This window comes from Podarcis muralis, chromosome 10 (genome assembly GCF_964188315.1).
Source record: "Podarcis muralis chromosome 10, rPodMur119.hap1.1, whole genome shotgun sequence".
Lineage (NCBI taxonomy): Eukaryota > Metazoa > Chordata > Lepidosauria > Squamata > Lacertidae > Podarcis > Podarcis muralis.
This window is the reverse complement of record NC_135664.1, coordinates 51,382,085-51,398,983: the sequence shown is the minus strand read 5'-3', so window position 1 is coordinate 51,398,983 and position 16,899 is coordinate 51,382,085. Positions and strand designations below refer to the sequence as shown.

General features: G+C 44.1%; 1 protein-coding gene across 5 annotated transcripts in view; it reads left to right on the top strand.

Annotated features, from left to right (window-relative positions):
* ABTB3 (ankyrin repeat and BTB domain containing 3) overlaps nucleotides 1-14,450 on the top strand; it is a 205,072-nt gene extending 190,622 nt beyond the window's left edge. For all 5 annotated transcript variants that reach the window (XM_077935019.1, XM_028747624.2, XM_077935017.1 and 2 more), the window contains 6 exons: nucleotides 3,913-4,018; nucleotides 6,008-6,110; nucleotides 8,118-8,199; nucleotides 9,661-9,729; nucleotides 11,408-11,521; nucleotides 13,056-14,450. In XM_077935019.1, the coding sequence (XP_077791145.1) occupies nucleotides 3,913-4,018; nucleotides 6,008-6,110; nucleotides 8,118-8,199; nucleotides 9,661-9,729; nucleotides 11,408-11,521; nucleotides 13,056-13,265 (684 nt within the window). In that variant the 3' untranslated portion in view covers nucleotides 13,266-14,450. The remainder of the gene's footprint in view (nucleotides 1-3,912; nucleotides 4,019-6,007; nucleotides 6,111-8,117; nucleotides 8,200-9,660; nucleotides 9,730-11,407; nucleotides 11,522-13,055) is intronic.
* Nucleotides 14,451-16,899: the final 2,449 nt, after the last annotated feature.

Sequence of the window (16,899 nt, the reverse complement as noted above, 5' to 3'; positions counted from 1 at the left end):
CTTGCCTTGGAGTCCTGCTGCCTGTTGAAGCAGACAGTATGATTTGGCTTAAAGCAAGCCGCACAATAAGAATTCATGTGCAGTTCATATATTTTCTCACACTGAACATTGGATAAACTTGGGACAGGAAGATGGGAATCTGCCTTAAACTGAATTATTTGGTCCATATAGTACGGTATAGTTTGCACTGGCTGGCACAGGTCTCTGTGATTTCAGACTGGGGCCCGTTGTGGCAGTGGGAAGGCCTAGCGGGGCCCGGCCCCTTGCTTGAAAATTGGGGGAGCCTTGTCCCATCCACCCCTGCCACCCCAGATGGCCTCCCTGATGCACAGTCTCCTTCTTTCCTTTCTGTAATGTATTTAAAACATTTGACTGCCTCTTCCTCTTGGCAGAAAAGGCAGAAAAGAACCAATGTGGGAATGAGAAGGCAGCACCTCCAAGGCAGGCACCAATTCTAACTTATCCTCTGTTACGAAGTGTTGGATTTTTATTTTTTACTGTGCCATTAAAGGATTGCAATTAAAATACATTAGGTGAAATAAATTAGAATTTAGTGCTCCTCAGAGACTCTCCCTCCACTCCAATTAGGTAACCTTTTGCTTTGGCTGGCACCCAAGCCTTGGATAACTTAACCTGGAGCAGGTCTACCAACAAGCTCAGCAGAGAGGAGCAAAGCGAACACAAGCTTCCTGACTTACCTTATCTTGTGGCAGTCTGTTTCTTTAAGCCAGGGATAGCCGACATGATGGTGTTGCTGGACTCCAACTCCCATCATGCATCACCATTTGTCATGTTGGCTGGGGCAGATGGGAGTTGGAGTTCAATAACATCTGGAGGATACTCCAGAATTATATATTTTTACTACACCTTCCCTTATCCTCAGCCAGCATGGCCATGTGACTGGGGATTAGGGGAGTTGTTGTCCAAAACATTTGGAGGGGACACCAAATTGGGAATGAATGCTTAAAGTGCAGCAAGTTAAGGTAGGCAAGAAGTTAAGGTAGGCAAGAAGGTATCATTTTCCATCCTTCTTTAAATATGAATGGGGCAGAGGATGGCGCTGCCCCATCACATATAGTTTGGCTCCTTAAAGGTAAAGGTAAAGGCACCCCTGACCATTAGGTCCAGTTGTGGCCGACTCTGGGGTTGCGGCGCTCATCTCGCTTTATTGGCCGAGGGAGCCGGCGTACAGCTTCCAGGTCATGTGGCCAGCATGACTAAGCCGCTTCTGGCAAACCAGAGCAGCACACGGAAACACCGTTTACCTTCCCGCCAGAGCGGTACCTATTTATCTACTTGCACTTTGACGTGCTTTCGAACTGCTAGGTTGGCAGGAGCAGGGACCGAGCAACGGGAGCTCACCCCATCACGGGGATTTGAACCGCCGACCTTCTGATCGGCAAGTCCTAGGCTCTGTGGTTTAACCCACAGCGCCACCCACGTCCCAGTTTGGCTCCTTAGCTGGACACTAACTTAACTGGGGCAGGTTTTTTTTTAATGCTTCTCACAGTTAAGCATGTGACACTTGGCATGCAGAGTACTAGCATGTAAAGTAGAGGGCTGGGTGGGAACCTTTCTCTCTTAAAGATTCATTTTCCACAAGTGAGGATATTTTATGTGGGCGAGTATTTCAGCAGCAGACTCTGTGACCTGGAATCTGAACAATCACTCTACTATGTGATTTTCTGGCCCCTGTCAGAGTCATACATGTTTCTGTCCTTCATGTACACTGGCTCAGCCCCATCACCAAATCTAACTGCATTCACAATGGCATGCACATTTTTGTTTTGTTTTAAATTTGATGGTTTGTACAAATCACCCATTTAATGGTTTGTATATTGCTTAGAGCAATTATTTTATGAGGCAACTAATAAATATACATTTAAAAGCATGCAATTCATCTAGCATTTTTGTGGTTTTCTTCCCTGATTTCCTAAACATACATTATGGTCATTTTACAGTATCCTCTTTCATTACACACTGCCAGGGACAGAATGCTAACCATTTTCTCATCTTCCGCAGGAGCAGTCAGTTCCTTTGTATTCAACTTTTTCTATCCAGTCTTAGTTCATATCAGTAGATTCCTTTACAGAGTGTTCTCTTAGCTTCTAATTTCAAGATCACCATTTGATTTTAAAATGTTCCTAGCACATGGAGTCTAATTTAGTGTTTGCTCTGTAAGTGAAACTGAATATCTTTCTGCCTATTCCTAACAATCCCTGTGCAGGATTACTGTATGTTAGGTGACCTTTTCTACCTGTAAGTCTTGCTTGCTTCAATATTCCTCTGAAGGAAAATGTAGAAGATACTGGATTTCTGGTGGCATTATATCAGGAGAAAGTATGACTAAAAGTCTGCCCTTGGCTCTGTGGGATCAGTTCCCATTGATGTCAAGTTACATATACTTCCTCCACAAAAGACTACAATTTGGCCTTTCTTTTTAACACCTGCAGATTTTCTGGGCTTCTCAGGAGCCCATGGCAATACACTTCAGTTTTATTTTATCATTTCTCATAACTAGAAACCATTGTTTCGTTGTTTCTCATAGCTAGAAACCATTGTTTGATTATCAGGCACCAATATGTATTCAGGTGCTCACCTAGACCATGGGTAGGCAAACTAAGGTCTGGGGGCCGGATCCGTCCCAATCACCTTCTAAATCTGGCCCGCGGACAGTCCGGGAATCAGCGTGTTTTTACATGAGTGGAATGTGTGCGTTAATTTAAAATGCATCTCTGGGTTATTTGTGGGGCGTAGGAATTCGTTCTTTTTTCCTCTTCAAAATATAGTCCAGCCCCCCACAAGGTCTGAGGAACAGTGGACCAGCCCCCTGCTGAAAAAGTTTGCTGACCACTGCCCTATGCCACTGCAGTAGCACATTTAGAAAACATGGTCATATGCTTTTCTGGACAGGTTGGGTTTCTCTTCCCAGAGCAGTGGCATGTCCTTTTCGGCTTATGAACATAGGAAGCTATTTATTTGTCCCAGAATTGCCTATATCAGTGACTCCCCACCTGTGAGTCATGACTTGCAAGTAGGCCGTGTAGCCTGTGCAGATGGGTTGCAAGCTTTATAAGTAAATCCAATATAATTATAGCTTGTAATCCCTAATTGGTATGATAAATACCTCTTAACAGCTTTTTGTTTTGTTGACATATTATAATGTTGTGTTGACACCTATAACCAAACTTCGGAAATGCTTGAGTCTTACATTTTAATGCTTGGGGACTGCTCTTTGGTGGCAGAAAAGTCCAAAATTCATGTGACAGTAAATTGATGGGTGACCATACCAAGTAAATTTGGACTTGTGGGTTGCCCTACCAAAAAGTTGGAAGCCTTTGGTCTACACTGACTGGCAATGGCTGCCTAGGGCCTTAGATTCAGACAAAGGTCTTTCACATCACCCTTGAATGGAGACATCTGGAATTAAAGCATAAACCATACCATTAACTTATGATCCTGTCCAGGTAGGTTTTCTCAGTTAATGCCTTCAGGGATGTAGCCTTGAATACTTAGGCTTCACATGCTGCAGTTTAAGTACACTTATCTGAGAGTACACAGACCTTTACAGCCTCTGCAGGAAATGTAGGATAATTCAGAAATCCTGCAATTCTCTGCAGCCTTGTTGTGTTTTAACTGAGTGCCACTCTAGATATTCTAGATTCTAGATATAACCACTGTTATATGGATTAGTTGATTTTAGGAGCAGCGGGGGAACCTAATAATGTCCCAGAGCAGTTGTTTGAGATGATGCCAGAAAAATTAGAATATCAGCAAAGGTTTGCATGTTCACATTTTCTGGAATCCATGAGCATATGCTAGTCATTCAGCTAACTCCCCAAAGTGACTCTTCTAATCTTCAAGTTATATTTGCATTTAGTGTTTATTTTGTTGTATTGTTGTTTGTTTTAGAATGAAGTGATTAGTCAACAACTGGCTGTCATATTCACTCATTGCTATGGACCCTATCCTATTCCTAAGCTTGTTGAAATCAAACGCAAGCAGACATCTCGTTTAGGTAAGTGTGCTGTGAGTTGTAGAACATGTGTGGCACGGTCTGTTGATCCGCACTGTTGTGCAACACACATTTGGTTCATTGAGGTTTGGTCACTCGGGGAAACCAAGATAAATAACAGAAGTATAGGATAATATAGACAAGCTTAATCATGATGGACATCGCATACAGTTAGAAATCAGAAGGGGCCATTAAATCAGAAGGGTCATCTGCACTCAGCCACATGCATACATAAGGGACTGCATCCATTCATGATCATGCCTTTATACATGAAATTTTGTCATCTAGACATTGCCACCCAAAATTTAGAATTTCACACCAAAATCCAAGTTTTGAAATGTGCAATATTTGGAATGCAGATAGCTAGGTTTTTTTTCATTGTTATGAATGGTGGAGGTGGTAGAGAAAAAGAAAATGTCCTTGTGGTTCGAGGACCCGACCCCCGCAATGTGGAATGAATACGCAAGGACACGAGATATAAGGTTAATGGGCAAGAAAAGGCCACAACTTTATTGATGACAGCAGTGAAAAGGTATTGGCTTAGGCATTGGATGTCTAAAACAAGGGGGTTTATTCACCAGTAGGTGGAGCCTGTTGATGCTAATCCAACTATAGGCTAGATACCCTAGAACCTGGTGTCCTCTGATACAATTGTTAGGCAGTAAGTTCAGAACTGACAACACGTAACTTGTGGAATTCACTGACACATGCTGTGGTCGTAGCTACTAGCTTAAACTGATTTTTAACAGAGTAATCCTGTACTCACAACATGCTGGTATCAGAGCAATGCTACCACTACACTGGAATTCATATTGTAAGAGCATTGTGCTTTTTGTTGTCACCTTGTTGTGGATCTGAGGGCTTGCCCACACTTCCGCTTGTCCCATGCCTAGAAAACACAGTTTTCCACTTGACCCACACTTTCTAGGCATGGGTCTGAGCTGTTTTCCCCTTTCCCTACTCCTTTCCCAAGGAAAACTCACTCTTTAGTGCTAAATTGGAGCAAATGTCAATCTGGAGAAAACCCGAATTGCTGTTTGCTCCAATTGCACACTAAAGAACAATTTTCCCCAGGGGAAAGCAGTGGGGAAGAGGAAGTATGGATAAGCCCTGAGACAGAGCATGGGATATACAGTGGTGCCTCGGGTTACAGATGCTTTGGGTTACAGACGCTTCAGGTTACAGACTCCGCTAACCCAGAAATAGTACCTCGGGTTAAGAACTTCGCTTCAGGATGAGAACAGAAATCATGTGGAGGCAACAGGAGGCCCTATTAACTAAAGTGGTACCTCAGGTTAAGAACAGTTTCAGGTTATGAATGGACCTCTAGAATGAATTAAGTTCTTAGCCCGAGGTACCACTGTATAAGGAAGAAAATCTTTAACTAGCAAGCCTAATACTTTTCATTCAGCACTCTCATTACAATCAGTGAAGGTGATGGTTATGACTGAGGTCCTATTTTGTGTCTTTGTCAATTATGGCACCACTGTGTTGTCAAACACAACAAATTAAAGCAATTGTCCATGCTAATGTGGGCACAAGTGGGCACAGTCTTGTTAATGATGGAAAGGTGCACCAGATTTAAAGATCTGTTTACATAGCTATGGATGTTTAAAGAGAATGGTCTAAAAAGGAACCTGAATCTTCCCTAGATTGTCACTATTTTGCCTGAGGGATTCAGTTGCATACCAGCAAATTTAGGTTTGTACAATTACAGGGGATTAAAGTACTCTGATACAAACCCACTTGTAAATATATATATATATATTAAAATTGAATTTTTTTTTTTATTAAAAAGTGACAAGAAAATGGATGAGAAAGTGTGGGATAACAATTGATAGAAAGTTGTCCAAACTTCACACAGACAAATCAGAATGAATCTCAATAAAGGCACATGCCTCTCTCAGGCAGCTATCAGGATCAAGCACACCTGTGTTTTACCTTACTCCCAACTAAAATGTCTTCCCACTCATTTTTGTTTTGTGATTCCAGATCCTCATTTTCTTAACAATAAGGAAATGTCAGATGTTACGTTCCTTGTAGAAGGAAGACCCTTTTATGCGCACAGAGTATTATTATTTACTGCATCCCCAAGGTAAATATATGTATTTGTAAATAAACCTGATGAAACCTAATTTGAGTATCAGGGAGAATACAAAGCAGGAAGCATTTATAGGTTATACAACAGGAGCTTGCAGTGAAAGTTGTATTTTAGCAAGAGAGAACGCATCATAAGCTGCAGAAGTTACCTGTGGATGGTTCCTTGGAAGAACAGACAGAGACAAGCTTTGGGGCTGTAAATGTATAGGCTAGTAGAAAGATCCGTTGGGAGCAAGAATTGGACTTCAAAGTAGGGGAGGAAAGTTTGCATAGAGGAGAGGTGGGTTATACTGTATATGTTATTCAGAGCTGCCACACTGTTTTCCTGCAGCAGAAAGTACATCTGCTGAAATCCCCTCATTTACACAACTGTTTAAGGTGCAGAGGACCTGTCTTCTATTGTATCTGATCAACAGTGCAGGAGCCTAGCTTCCTGTGGCTTGTCAAAATAAAAGGGTGCTGGCTGGTCTTTAAAAGGAGATGTAAGCTTGAGCAGAAAGCCTCCAGGGCCATCCCAGAGGAAGCCCTGCTCCTAGGGGATAGCAATCAACCATCCAAGAGAGGTCTTTGGCGGCTGACCTTACATTGTGTAGAGGGAAACGTAAGGGACTCAGAGCATAAATATGTAAAATGTCATATTTCCCAGGCTGCCCTTTTGTTCCCCCTGTATAATCTCCCCCCCCCCCCAAAAAAAAAGAAATTGGACAGCTTCAGTAAAACATATTAGACCTAGAATGCAAATACTTTTCTTGCTGGATTTGCCAAATCTCTTGTTTCTGACAGCCTTGCATTTTAATCATGCAGCTGGCAACTTAGGCAGGAAGGAACTGCATGCAAGGGAGTGCGTGGAATGTAAGTGCATCAGCAGGCTGGTGGGGTAGGACAGAGTGTTCCACCCCTTCTCTGTGCCCAGCCTAGAAACCAACAGGACTCCCAGAGAAGGGAAGCCCCCTCTGCCTTGCCCAGACTGGAAATGCAGCAGAGCCCTGCTGGAGAGGCTGAGCTCTCTTTTTCTCCTTTGCAAACCTACAGCAAGCCAGTATTTGTTGGCAGGCCAGTAACTTTTATAGGCAATTTTACAAGGCTGTTTTAAAGCTTTCTGCCTGCCAATAAGTTTCATATGGGCAGAGCTCAAAAACATTAACAGTTTGTAGGCAATATAAACAAGTCTAAGCTACTGGGGTTTTTCTAGCCTTGCATATCAGCCTCTTCTGACGTTGCCGCTTTGCTACCGCTGCCAGGTGGCTGTTCCTGTTCCTTTAAGAGACGCTTGATAAAGATATGCAGAAATCAGCAGATGAGACTTTTCATGATTCTTCAATAAACATAACCACTTGCTGGTTGCTATGGATCACACTCTTACTAAAAGGGCAGCTGCAGGATACCTCAGGGACCACCTTACCCCTTAACGTTCCTGTCCCGTTGCTGCAATTTTTAGGAGGGACACTATTTCTGGTTCCCCACATGCCTGAGGGCTGCTTCACTTCCACTAGGAAATAAGGGTTTAAGTCCAGTAGCACCTACCCTCTGGAAGTGCCTTCCTATGGTAAGCAGCAGCAACCATGTGCTTTTGACAATTAATTAAAAACCTTTCCATTTAAGCAGGCTTCCCTTCATATGTGAACCTGCCATTTATAACTCACTTTGGAATTTTATTTTGAATGTTACATTTTATGTATTTTTTTTATTTCTTGTATTATATACTATTTGATGTGTGCCTCTCTGGTGTTCTTTCGAAGTTTGTCCATATAAATAAATGCAGGGAGAAGCTCAGGAACTGGCAACCAACAGCTTGGAACAATTTTTTTGAATTGCGTTTAGTACCCCAATCCTAGAATGCTGTCACTGTGTAGTTGAGTGACATCTTTGTTATGCTGACATGATATTGTGCTGGTGTGTAAGCTGGTAGCCGCCAGCCCATGAATTTTTTCGATGGCACATTATTCTCACAATCTGTCCTGAAAAATAACAAAAATCAGTGTGTTTGAATGTTTTTGCGTAGGTTTAAAGCCCTCTTGTCCAGCAAACCTGCATCTGACAGCACTTGCATTGAAATCAGTTATGTGAAGTATCCCATTTTCCAGGTAAAGTTCAATACACTGCGGTGTCTTTGTATAATAAGCCAATGGTAATTTGTGGGAGAGAGAAAACATAACCAGTTGGAAGCCAGATCACAAGTGAATGGTGATTAACTATTTTATGGCCTATGTATGTACCGTATTTTTCGCTCTATAAGACGCACCAGACCACAAGACGCACTTAGTTTTTAGAGGAGGAAAACAAGAAAAAAAATATTCTGAATCTCAGAAGCCAGAACAGCAAGAGGGATCGCTGCGCAGTGAAAACAGCAATCCCTCTTGCTGTTCTGGCTTCTGGGATAGCTGCGCAGCCTGCATTCACTCCATAAGACGCACACACATTCCCCCTTACTTTTTAGGAGGGAAAAAGTGAGTCTTATAGAGCAAAAAATATGGTAATCTGTGTTGCAGTGTGATACTGTGAAGAGACAAATAAATATGAATTTTATACCAGTGTAACCCAGAGCTAAGGAAATTCTCAAACCTGAAATGATGACGATCAAGCAAACTAGAAGGGCTAGTTGCACAGGACCCTGGAGTACCCCTCCCCTGACCAGTAGACCTCCTTCTCAGAGATCTGTGTAGTTCCAGAAATTTCACTAAGTAGGGGATGATTCACACAGATTCAGGCTTATCTTTACAGCTTTCATTATAGTGGTTTCCACCCCCCTTTTCTGATATTCTAGTTCCATTGCGCTTGTTGTCTCATGGCAGGAGAAATCTGCATCTGAGTTTGACATTCCTTTTATCCTTTGCTTGTGCCTGCTCTACATTCACCAGCTTGCTAGATGTTAAGGATGCATCTAGTTCTTTTCTGTATGGAATAGACAAAGGGTGCTTTTCAGACAGGGGCTTAATTTGCAAATAGGTCATTGGTAAAAGTCTGTATTTTTTACGTACCACAAAGGGTAACTCTGGATTAAGGAAAGGAAATATGGGGTGACATTTTGATGCCAGTGATATCATGTGGACAACAAACATCTGTCTTAGAAGCACCCTTGGTCCTCACTAAGCTACACAATCTCCAGTCTGAGCTTGTCTTAATACCCTGCTTGTATGCAAGGCAGAAGTGGGTCACAAAGATTTCCATTCAGAGGCAAAAGCCCTCAGGAGCCAAAGTCTGATGTCAATAAAGGACTCCCATGTGATCCATTGCTGGCTGAGATGCTACCTTCCTGGCCATTGTCTTGCCAAAGTAGTACATGCTCTGGTTATCTTCCACCTAGACTACTGCAATGGGATCTATGTGGGGCTACCTTTGAAGGTGACTCGGAAACTACAATTAATCCAGAATGCGGCAGCTAGACTAGTTACTAGGAGTGGCTGCCGGGACCACATAACACTGGTCCTAAAGACCTTACCATTTATTTTATCTTGTGTGCAGTAGCCCATAAATGGGGTGGGAAGAAGAAATACGGAAACTACGCTTGCATTTTTTGTGATCTATCAATCTCTTTGTTATTTCAGCTCATAATGCAGTATCTGTACTATGGAGGTGCAGAGTCACTCCTCATTAAAAACAATGAAATAATGGAGGTAAGAGGCAGCTTGCTCTACTGGTTCATTATAAATATGCAAAGAAATAGTAAAATAAAAAAGTAGACTTCACCAATTATGAAAGGGCTGTGATTCCACATGAAATAAATTAATGAATCAATCAATTGTTGGAAATACGAAACTGGGAGGGAATAGAAAAAGGAGAAGTTCATTCACCAGATCAAAGTTCAAAGTGTAGTTTAAAGCAGGCACAAAGCCCAGTTAGTCCTCCTGTTACGTTGCCTGAGTATTTAGCCAGCATAAGAGCAATAGTTTTCAAAGACTTGAAAACAGTAAGATAACATAGACAACTGCCTTATACAAATCAGGCCAATAGTTCACATAGCCTAGTAGTTTCCCCTCTGCAGTGGTCGTGGTTTCATTACAGGGTTTTAGTTTCCAACCCTTTCTGAAGATTCCTGAAATATGAACCCGGGGCCTTGCGGCCCTTCCCTTCTGGCTCTCATTCTGTCATTGCACACATATGCAGCCATATATTTTTGACCCACGGTGATCAAACAGGTTTTTCAAGCACTATAAAAATCCATGCACTATTTTTTAGTAGTGACCACATTTTCATAGGGGGCCGGGGATAAACATGAGATTGCAAAAAGGCAGTAGACGCTGTAATTTTTGGGGTCATCTTATTTTATGCACTTTAGATGCATTTTGAAACCTCCACATTTTCCTCAGTGAAGTCTGACATTTGATCTGACTGGTTTTGTAGCTTGCCATTCACCAGCAATGAGTCCTCTAGGTTTGGTCTCATCACTCTCCTTTCCGCTTTGTGGTGGTCAGAGGTAACATAGCAAGAAGAATTATCTGAATAATATGGTGCAAAGATTTGCCTTAATTCAGCTGAGCTTCAGTTTGGGCAGCATAAAACATTTGAAAGAAAAAGAACAGGAAATGAGGTGGGGGATGAAAAAACTTTACTGCTAATGCACTCCCCTCTTGTTCCCCTCCCTGGACTCTGGTATATATTGTCACATGGCACCCATATCTCCACAGCAGTGTGAGATTTCAGGGTTTCCAGGCACTTACCCAGGGTCTGTGTTTCCTTTGGAAATGAGGCACAGCAGAGACTGTGGTGTCTTTATGATATATGGTTTTATTTACCCACATATACAACCTTAGTCTATATGGAGGGAGTGCAGAGCCTTCACATCCTAAGAGGGTCTTGTCTTCTCCATAAGTACAGCATTAGATTCAAAGAACAGAAAAAGCCATCCTCTGTGTCTCTTTGTTCCAGTCTGTCATCTCCAGCTCACATGGTGTTCCGCCCCTCCTTCTTCCTCTCACTGCTAACCCAGTGAAACTGTTTCCTCCTACATATGTTATCCAGACTTGAAATCCAAACCCTTCTTGTCCACCAACACATAGCTGGAGCAGGCACCCCATCCCTCCTTTGCCTGGCAGTCTTCACCTTCTGCTGGTTTCCTTGATGGGCCATCACTGGCCTTTGTCCCCTGCTAATGGTCCATTTTTAGTGGCTATGCCAAGCTGTCCTGGTTTGTTAGCATAAATTAAATCCAGGGGGTTTCAGCATTTGGCACTGTTTAATCAAATATTGTTTAGTTCTAACTTTTACTAAATTCAAGAACTATGGGTGCCCTTGCACCCACAAACTCTGGAACCAAAGCACATAACAAATATTTTCTTTTTTCCTGTTTTTCAGCTTCTGTCTGCTGCTAAATTTTTCCAGCTTGAAGCATTGCAACGACACTGTGAGATCATCTGTGCAAAAAGTATCAACACAGAAAACTGTGTGGATATTTATAATCACGCCAAGGTAAGACTGCATTACTCACTTTTTAAAAGCGTTTTTATACCACCATTCATATGGTATCACAGTGTGGTGTACGATCAAATGTGATGCACATTTTGTTTGGTTTTTTTTAAAAAAGCATGCCCAACCGACAACTGAGCAGAGGATTTCTACAATGTAAATAGTGACTTTGTAGCCTAGCCAGGGGGGGACGCGGGTGGCGCTGTGGGTAAAACCTCAGAGCCTAGGACTTGCCGATCGCATGGTCGGCGGTTCGAATCCCCGCGGCGGGGTGCGCTCCCGTCGCTCGGTCCCAGCACCTGCCAACCTAGCAGTTCGAAAGCACCCCCGGGTGCAAGTAGATAAATAGGGACCGCTAACCAGCGGGAAGGTAAACGGCGTTCCGTGTGCTGCACTGGCTTGCCAGATGCAGCTTGTCACGCTGGCCACGTGACCCGGAAGTGTCTGCAGACAGCGCTGGCTCCCGGCCTCTAGAGTGAGATGAGCGCACAACCCTAGAGTCTGTCAAGACTGGCCCGTACGGGCAGGGGTACCTTTACCTTTAGCCTAGCCAGGAACATGCTCACAAGACTCCAATGGCACGTTTCCTCCTGGCATTCACCAGGAGTGGTGTTCTAGGCAGATATACTCAAGAGTCTCTCCAGGTGTCATTGAAGAACAACATGGGCTTCTTGTATGTGATATTTTCATGTGTTGTTCTTCGATTGCAGCTCCCACAACTCCTTAAGAGTCTTCACACGACTGCCTAATTTGTCCATGCACATCCCTTCTTGATTTATCTAGGCAGCCATCTTTCAAATTCCTTACTGTGTGCGAGCCTTGAGTGGGAAATCACAGCCATCGCTTTCATCATTCATGGCTTGGAGCAACAGAGCAACTGAACTTAGGCAGGCCCAGTAGAAGTTCTGATGTTTTTGTCATTGAAGGGCAAACCTCCGTGCTAAACTGCACGCTTACATCCAAAGGCCCCTTCCATTTCAGCAGCAGAGTGCCATCTTGCAGTGGAGGTTACTGTTGAAGAAAAACAAGTCCAAATCTCTTGTCTTGTCTGCAGAACTACTTTCACGGAGGGCGGACAAACAGAAGTACAGTACACACACACACACACACACACACACACACACACCACACATTGCTAGGCTATGGAACTTGGGACCACACCATATAGTAATGGCCACCAGCTTGAATGGCTTTAAAAGGGAAACAGGCAAACTCATGGCGGAAAAAACTATCAATGGCTGCCTGTCAAGGTGGCTGTGTTACTTCCAGTATCTGGGGCAGCATGTCTCTGAATATCAGCCCTGAGTGGGAAGAGTACTGTTGCACCCATATTCTACTTGTGGGTTTCTCATGTGCTTCTGGTTGGCCACTCTAAGAACAGAAGAATTGTTTGGTTTTCTTGGTCTGAACCAACAGGGCTCTTCTTAAGTTCTTATGGATTCTGGCCTATATCTGTGTATAAACTTGACTAAAAAATTTTTTCTTTTCCTTTTCTTTTCTTTCCCCCCGCTCTGGGCCTCATTTCCTCTGTCTTCAGTTTCTTGGAGTAACAGAACTAGCTTCCTATTGTGAGGGTTACTTTCTAAAAAACATGATGGTCCTCATAGAAAACGAAGCTTTCAAACAGCTGCTGTACGACAAGAACGGAGACTCGTCTGGCCAAAACGTACTACAAGATTTACAGAGGACGTTGGCATCACGGATCCAGTCAATTCATTTGTCGTCTTCAAAAGGCTCCATTGTATAAAGTTCAGGAAGAGCCTGATGTTTCTGACGGGGGGGGGGGGGGGGAGCACCGCAAATGAAAATGTTGCTGGTGCAGTTTCTTAAGAGAATATACAACGCTATTTTTTCCTATGGGAGTATTACATTGCGGTTGTGGGCCAAAGGTGCTGTCACTTGCTTGAAACTTCCTTTGGGCAAAAGGTTATGGTACATGTGACTCCTATGCATTTTTGGAACTACAAGGATGTATTGCTGTTCTGTGAATTGCTGTTCAGATTCTGAACGCGGAAGTGCTGTCGTGCAGCTAATGCCAACTGAAGCTGGGCCATGCACCCGTACGTAGCAGAAGCCCGTCCTAGACCAAGAATGCCACGAAACAATTATTTGACAAAACCAACACATCAGGTTGTTTTTGTAACACAGTGTCATACTTCTTCTTCTTCGTCTTCTTTTTGAGACCTGCACTCTCCCTGCCCCATAGTCCATTGTATTGTGCATTTGAGAAACATAAGCTCTGGCAGTATGGCGAATTTTTAGTGGTGGGAACTTTTTTAAATTGTTCATTAAAAAATGGGGTGGCCTCTTAGGGTTCCCTCCCACTTTATTTTCTGAAGCTCCAAATTTTGTTTTCAACATATTTGAGAATGTATGTTACATGTTAAGTTTGGGGTTCATTTTTTTTCTAATTTTTGTTTTTTTTTATGGTAAGATGTACACTGTGTGAACATACATCTGAAAAGGTTCTGCTCATATACTTTTCTTTAAAAAGTGGTATAATCTTGCCCCAATGGCTCACGGTTACACCAAAGAGGTGCATTACCAAGGACTCAGTAGTTGGGGTGGGGAAAATTGCATGCTAACTGTGGTTTGGGGTTTAAAACAGCAATGAAATTTTAACATGCATTTGCATGGTAACGGTACCTGTGAAATGTTACGTTTGTGCTTAATTTTGCCAAGAAAAAGAAAACAATGCAATGTTAGTTCTTTGTCAAACTCCATTTGTGAAATATATTTCAGAGTTTCGTTTTCTGGGGGTTCACAATTCCCATGGAGAATAATTTTAGAGAAGATGATTTGTAGTTATTATATGAGAGAGGTCAATACTGGGTCAACAATTCATGGGAAATGTTGGTATTTTGCTACTGGGAAGAGGTTATGAAGAAGATGATTTATTTTAATTATATATTAAATATGTACTATAGACTGATTTCTTGCCGTATAATGAGAATGTGTAGGTTATGTGCTCATGGAAGCCTGTAGCAGGCCTCAAGTTGTTTAGCAGCATATTTTTAGCAAGATGAACCTATTAAGTGCCACACAGATTCCTGACCATTTAAGTTTTGCAGGGACCACAGTTGTGGTGGGATGATGAGCTGCTTGTGCGTAAAATGCAAGTCCCTCAGAGTTTGATCAGGTTTTCAAACCTCTGCCTGTGACGGAGCCCCTCCGGCATGGCTGCGTCAATCGCTAGTAGAATCCGAAAGTGGTTGCTTTCGGAAACGTTTCCAACATAAAAGCTCTTTCACGGAAACACGTCTTCTGGACTCTCTGCGTGACAGTTTCCGGCGAGGCGTGGGTGTCCCTATAGGAGGTCCTGAGACCTCTCCACTGTTTTCGCTGGAAACGTCTCTGAGCCACCCCTCCGACTCACTTTCCCTGGAAGTTCCTGCTCGCCCCCTACTGGTTCCCTCTTCAGCTGCTCCGTCTCTTTCAACCTGAGGGAGCCTTTGCACCTCCTGTCCTTCCGATGGCAGTTCCCTGACATCCACCTCCCCTCCAGGGCCCCCTTCCCCCCCTCCCGTCTCCTCCCCTCCGGGCTGGGAGGAAGTAAAACCCCTGAAAGAACCTTCCTCATCGTCCGAAGTTTCGAACACTTCCCTCCACCTGCTACTGTCCCTCGTCTCTCGATACTCCTCGTCTTCGGAGTCTATTCCCTCTTCCAACTCCGACTCCGTGAATCCTTCCATTTCCTGTTCCTCGTCGGTGGTGCCGAAGTACTCCCTCCTAAACCTTTCTACCGGCTGTGGTTTCCTAGGGAATCTTTGGTGGAACGTTTCTGTTAAAACCTCGTCATTGACCTCCCCTGCAGTCACCCAGGTGTTTTCTGACTCCGGTTCCCCTTCCCACGCCACCAAATACTCTACCTGATTTCCCTTCCACCTGGAATCGAGGATTTCCGCTACATGGTTGCTGCGTTCCCTCTCTTCCAAGGCTGGTCCCCTGACGTGCTCCCCTTCACGTCCCCCCCTGTATGGTGACAGTAACGACCTGTGGAACACTGGGTGCAATTTCATGTGGTTGGGTAACCGGAGTTTGAAAGCCACCGGGTTGACCTGCTGAATGACCTCAAAGGGTCCCAATCTTCTGGGCCTCAATTTCTTACAACCCCCTTTGAACGGCAACCCTTGGGTTGACAGCCACACTTGATCCCCCACCCTTATGGTTTCACCTTCCCTTCTGTTCTTGTCTGCCTGCTTCTTATATTGTGCCTTGGCCCTTTCTAAGTTGAGCTGGAGCTGATGATGGATCGCTTCCATCTCTTCTACAAAATGTTCAGCCGCTGGAACGCTCCATCTCTCCCCTCCCTCCCCTGGAAATGCCCTGGGGTGACACCCGTAATTAGCCAAAAAGGGGCTCATCCCTGTGGACACATTCTCCGCATTATTGTAGGCAAATTCTGCCAGCGCCAACTTTTCGACCCAATCGTTCTCTCTGTCATTGACATAACACCTCAGATATTGTTGAAGAATGCCATTTGCTCTTTCCGCCTGCCCGTTGGTTTCAGGGTGCCGGGCCGTTGAAAAATTGACTTCCACGTGCAGCAAGCTCATGAGCTTCCTCCAGAACCTGGAAGTAAATTGTTTGCCGCGGTCCGAGATCACCTTCAAGGGAGCCCCGTGCAACCTAAAGATGTGTTCTACAAACAACTTCGCTGTTTCTTCCGCTGTGACTGCATGTGAGCATGCTACAAAGTGGCACATCTTTGTTAACAGGTCTACTACTACCATGATGGCTGTTTTCCCCTTGGACTTCGGCAGATCCGTCATAAAATCTATTGATACCGCTTCCCAAGGCCGTTCTGGTGTGGGTAATGGTTCTAATAACCCTGCCGGCGCCCGTCTTTCCCCTTTGGCTCGCTGACATTGGTCACACCCTCTTACATACTCCCTTACATCTTCCCTCACCTTGGGCCACCAGAATTCCCTGGTAACCAACCCCATGGTCTTGTGTTGCCCAAAATGTCCCGCCGTGGGACTATCGTGCAACTGCTTGAGTACTCTCCCCCTCAATTCACCTTCGGGTATATACAGTGCCCCTTTGTAATACAATGCCCCATTTCTTTCCTCAAAACCTTCGGGGCTCTCGCCCTCCCCCCTGAGTCCTCTGAGCTTATCCTGGGCATATTCATCATTTTCCGTTTCCTCTACCAGTTCTCGTTGCCCCACCAGCGCCGCCCCACACACCCAGCGGTCCTCAGGGATGACATGTCTCTCTTCAATCGCCCCCTCCCCCTCCCAATACTCTGGTTTGCGTGAGAGAGCGTCCGCCCTGACGTTTTCTGGACCTGGCACATAACAAATTTCAAAGTTGAATTTAGAGAATTCCTGTGCCCATCTCACTTGTCGTTGGTTGAGCACTCGAGCTGTTCTCCAATA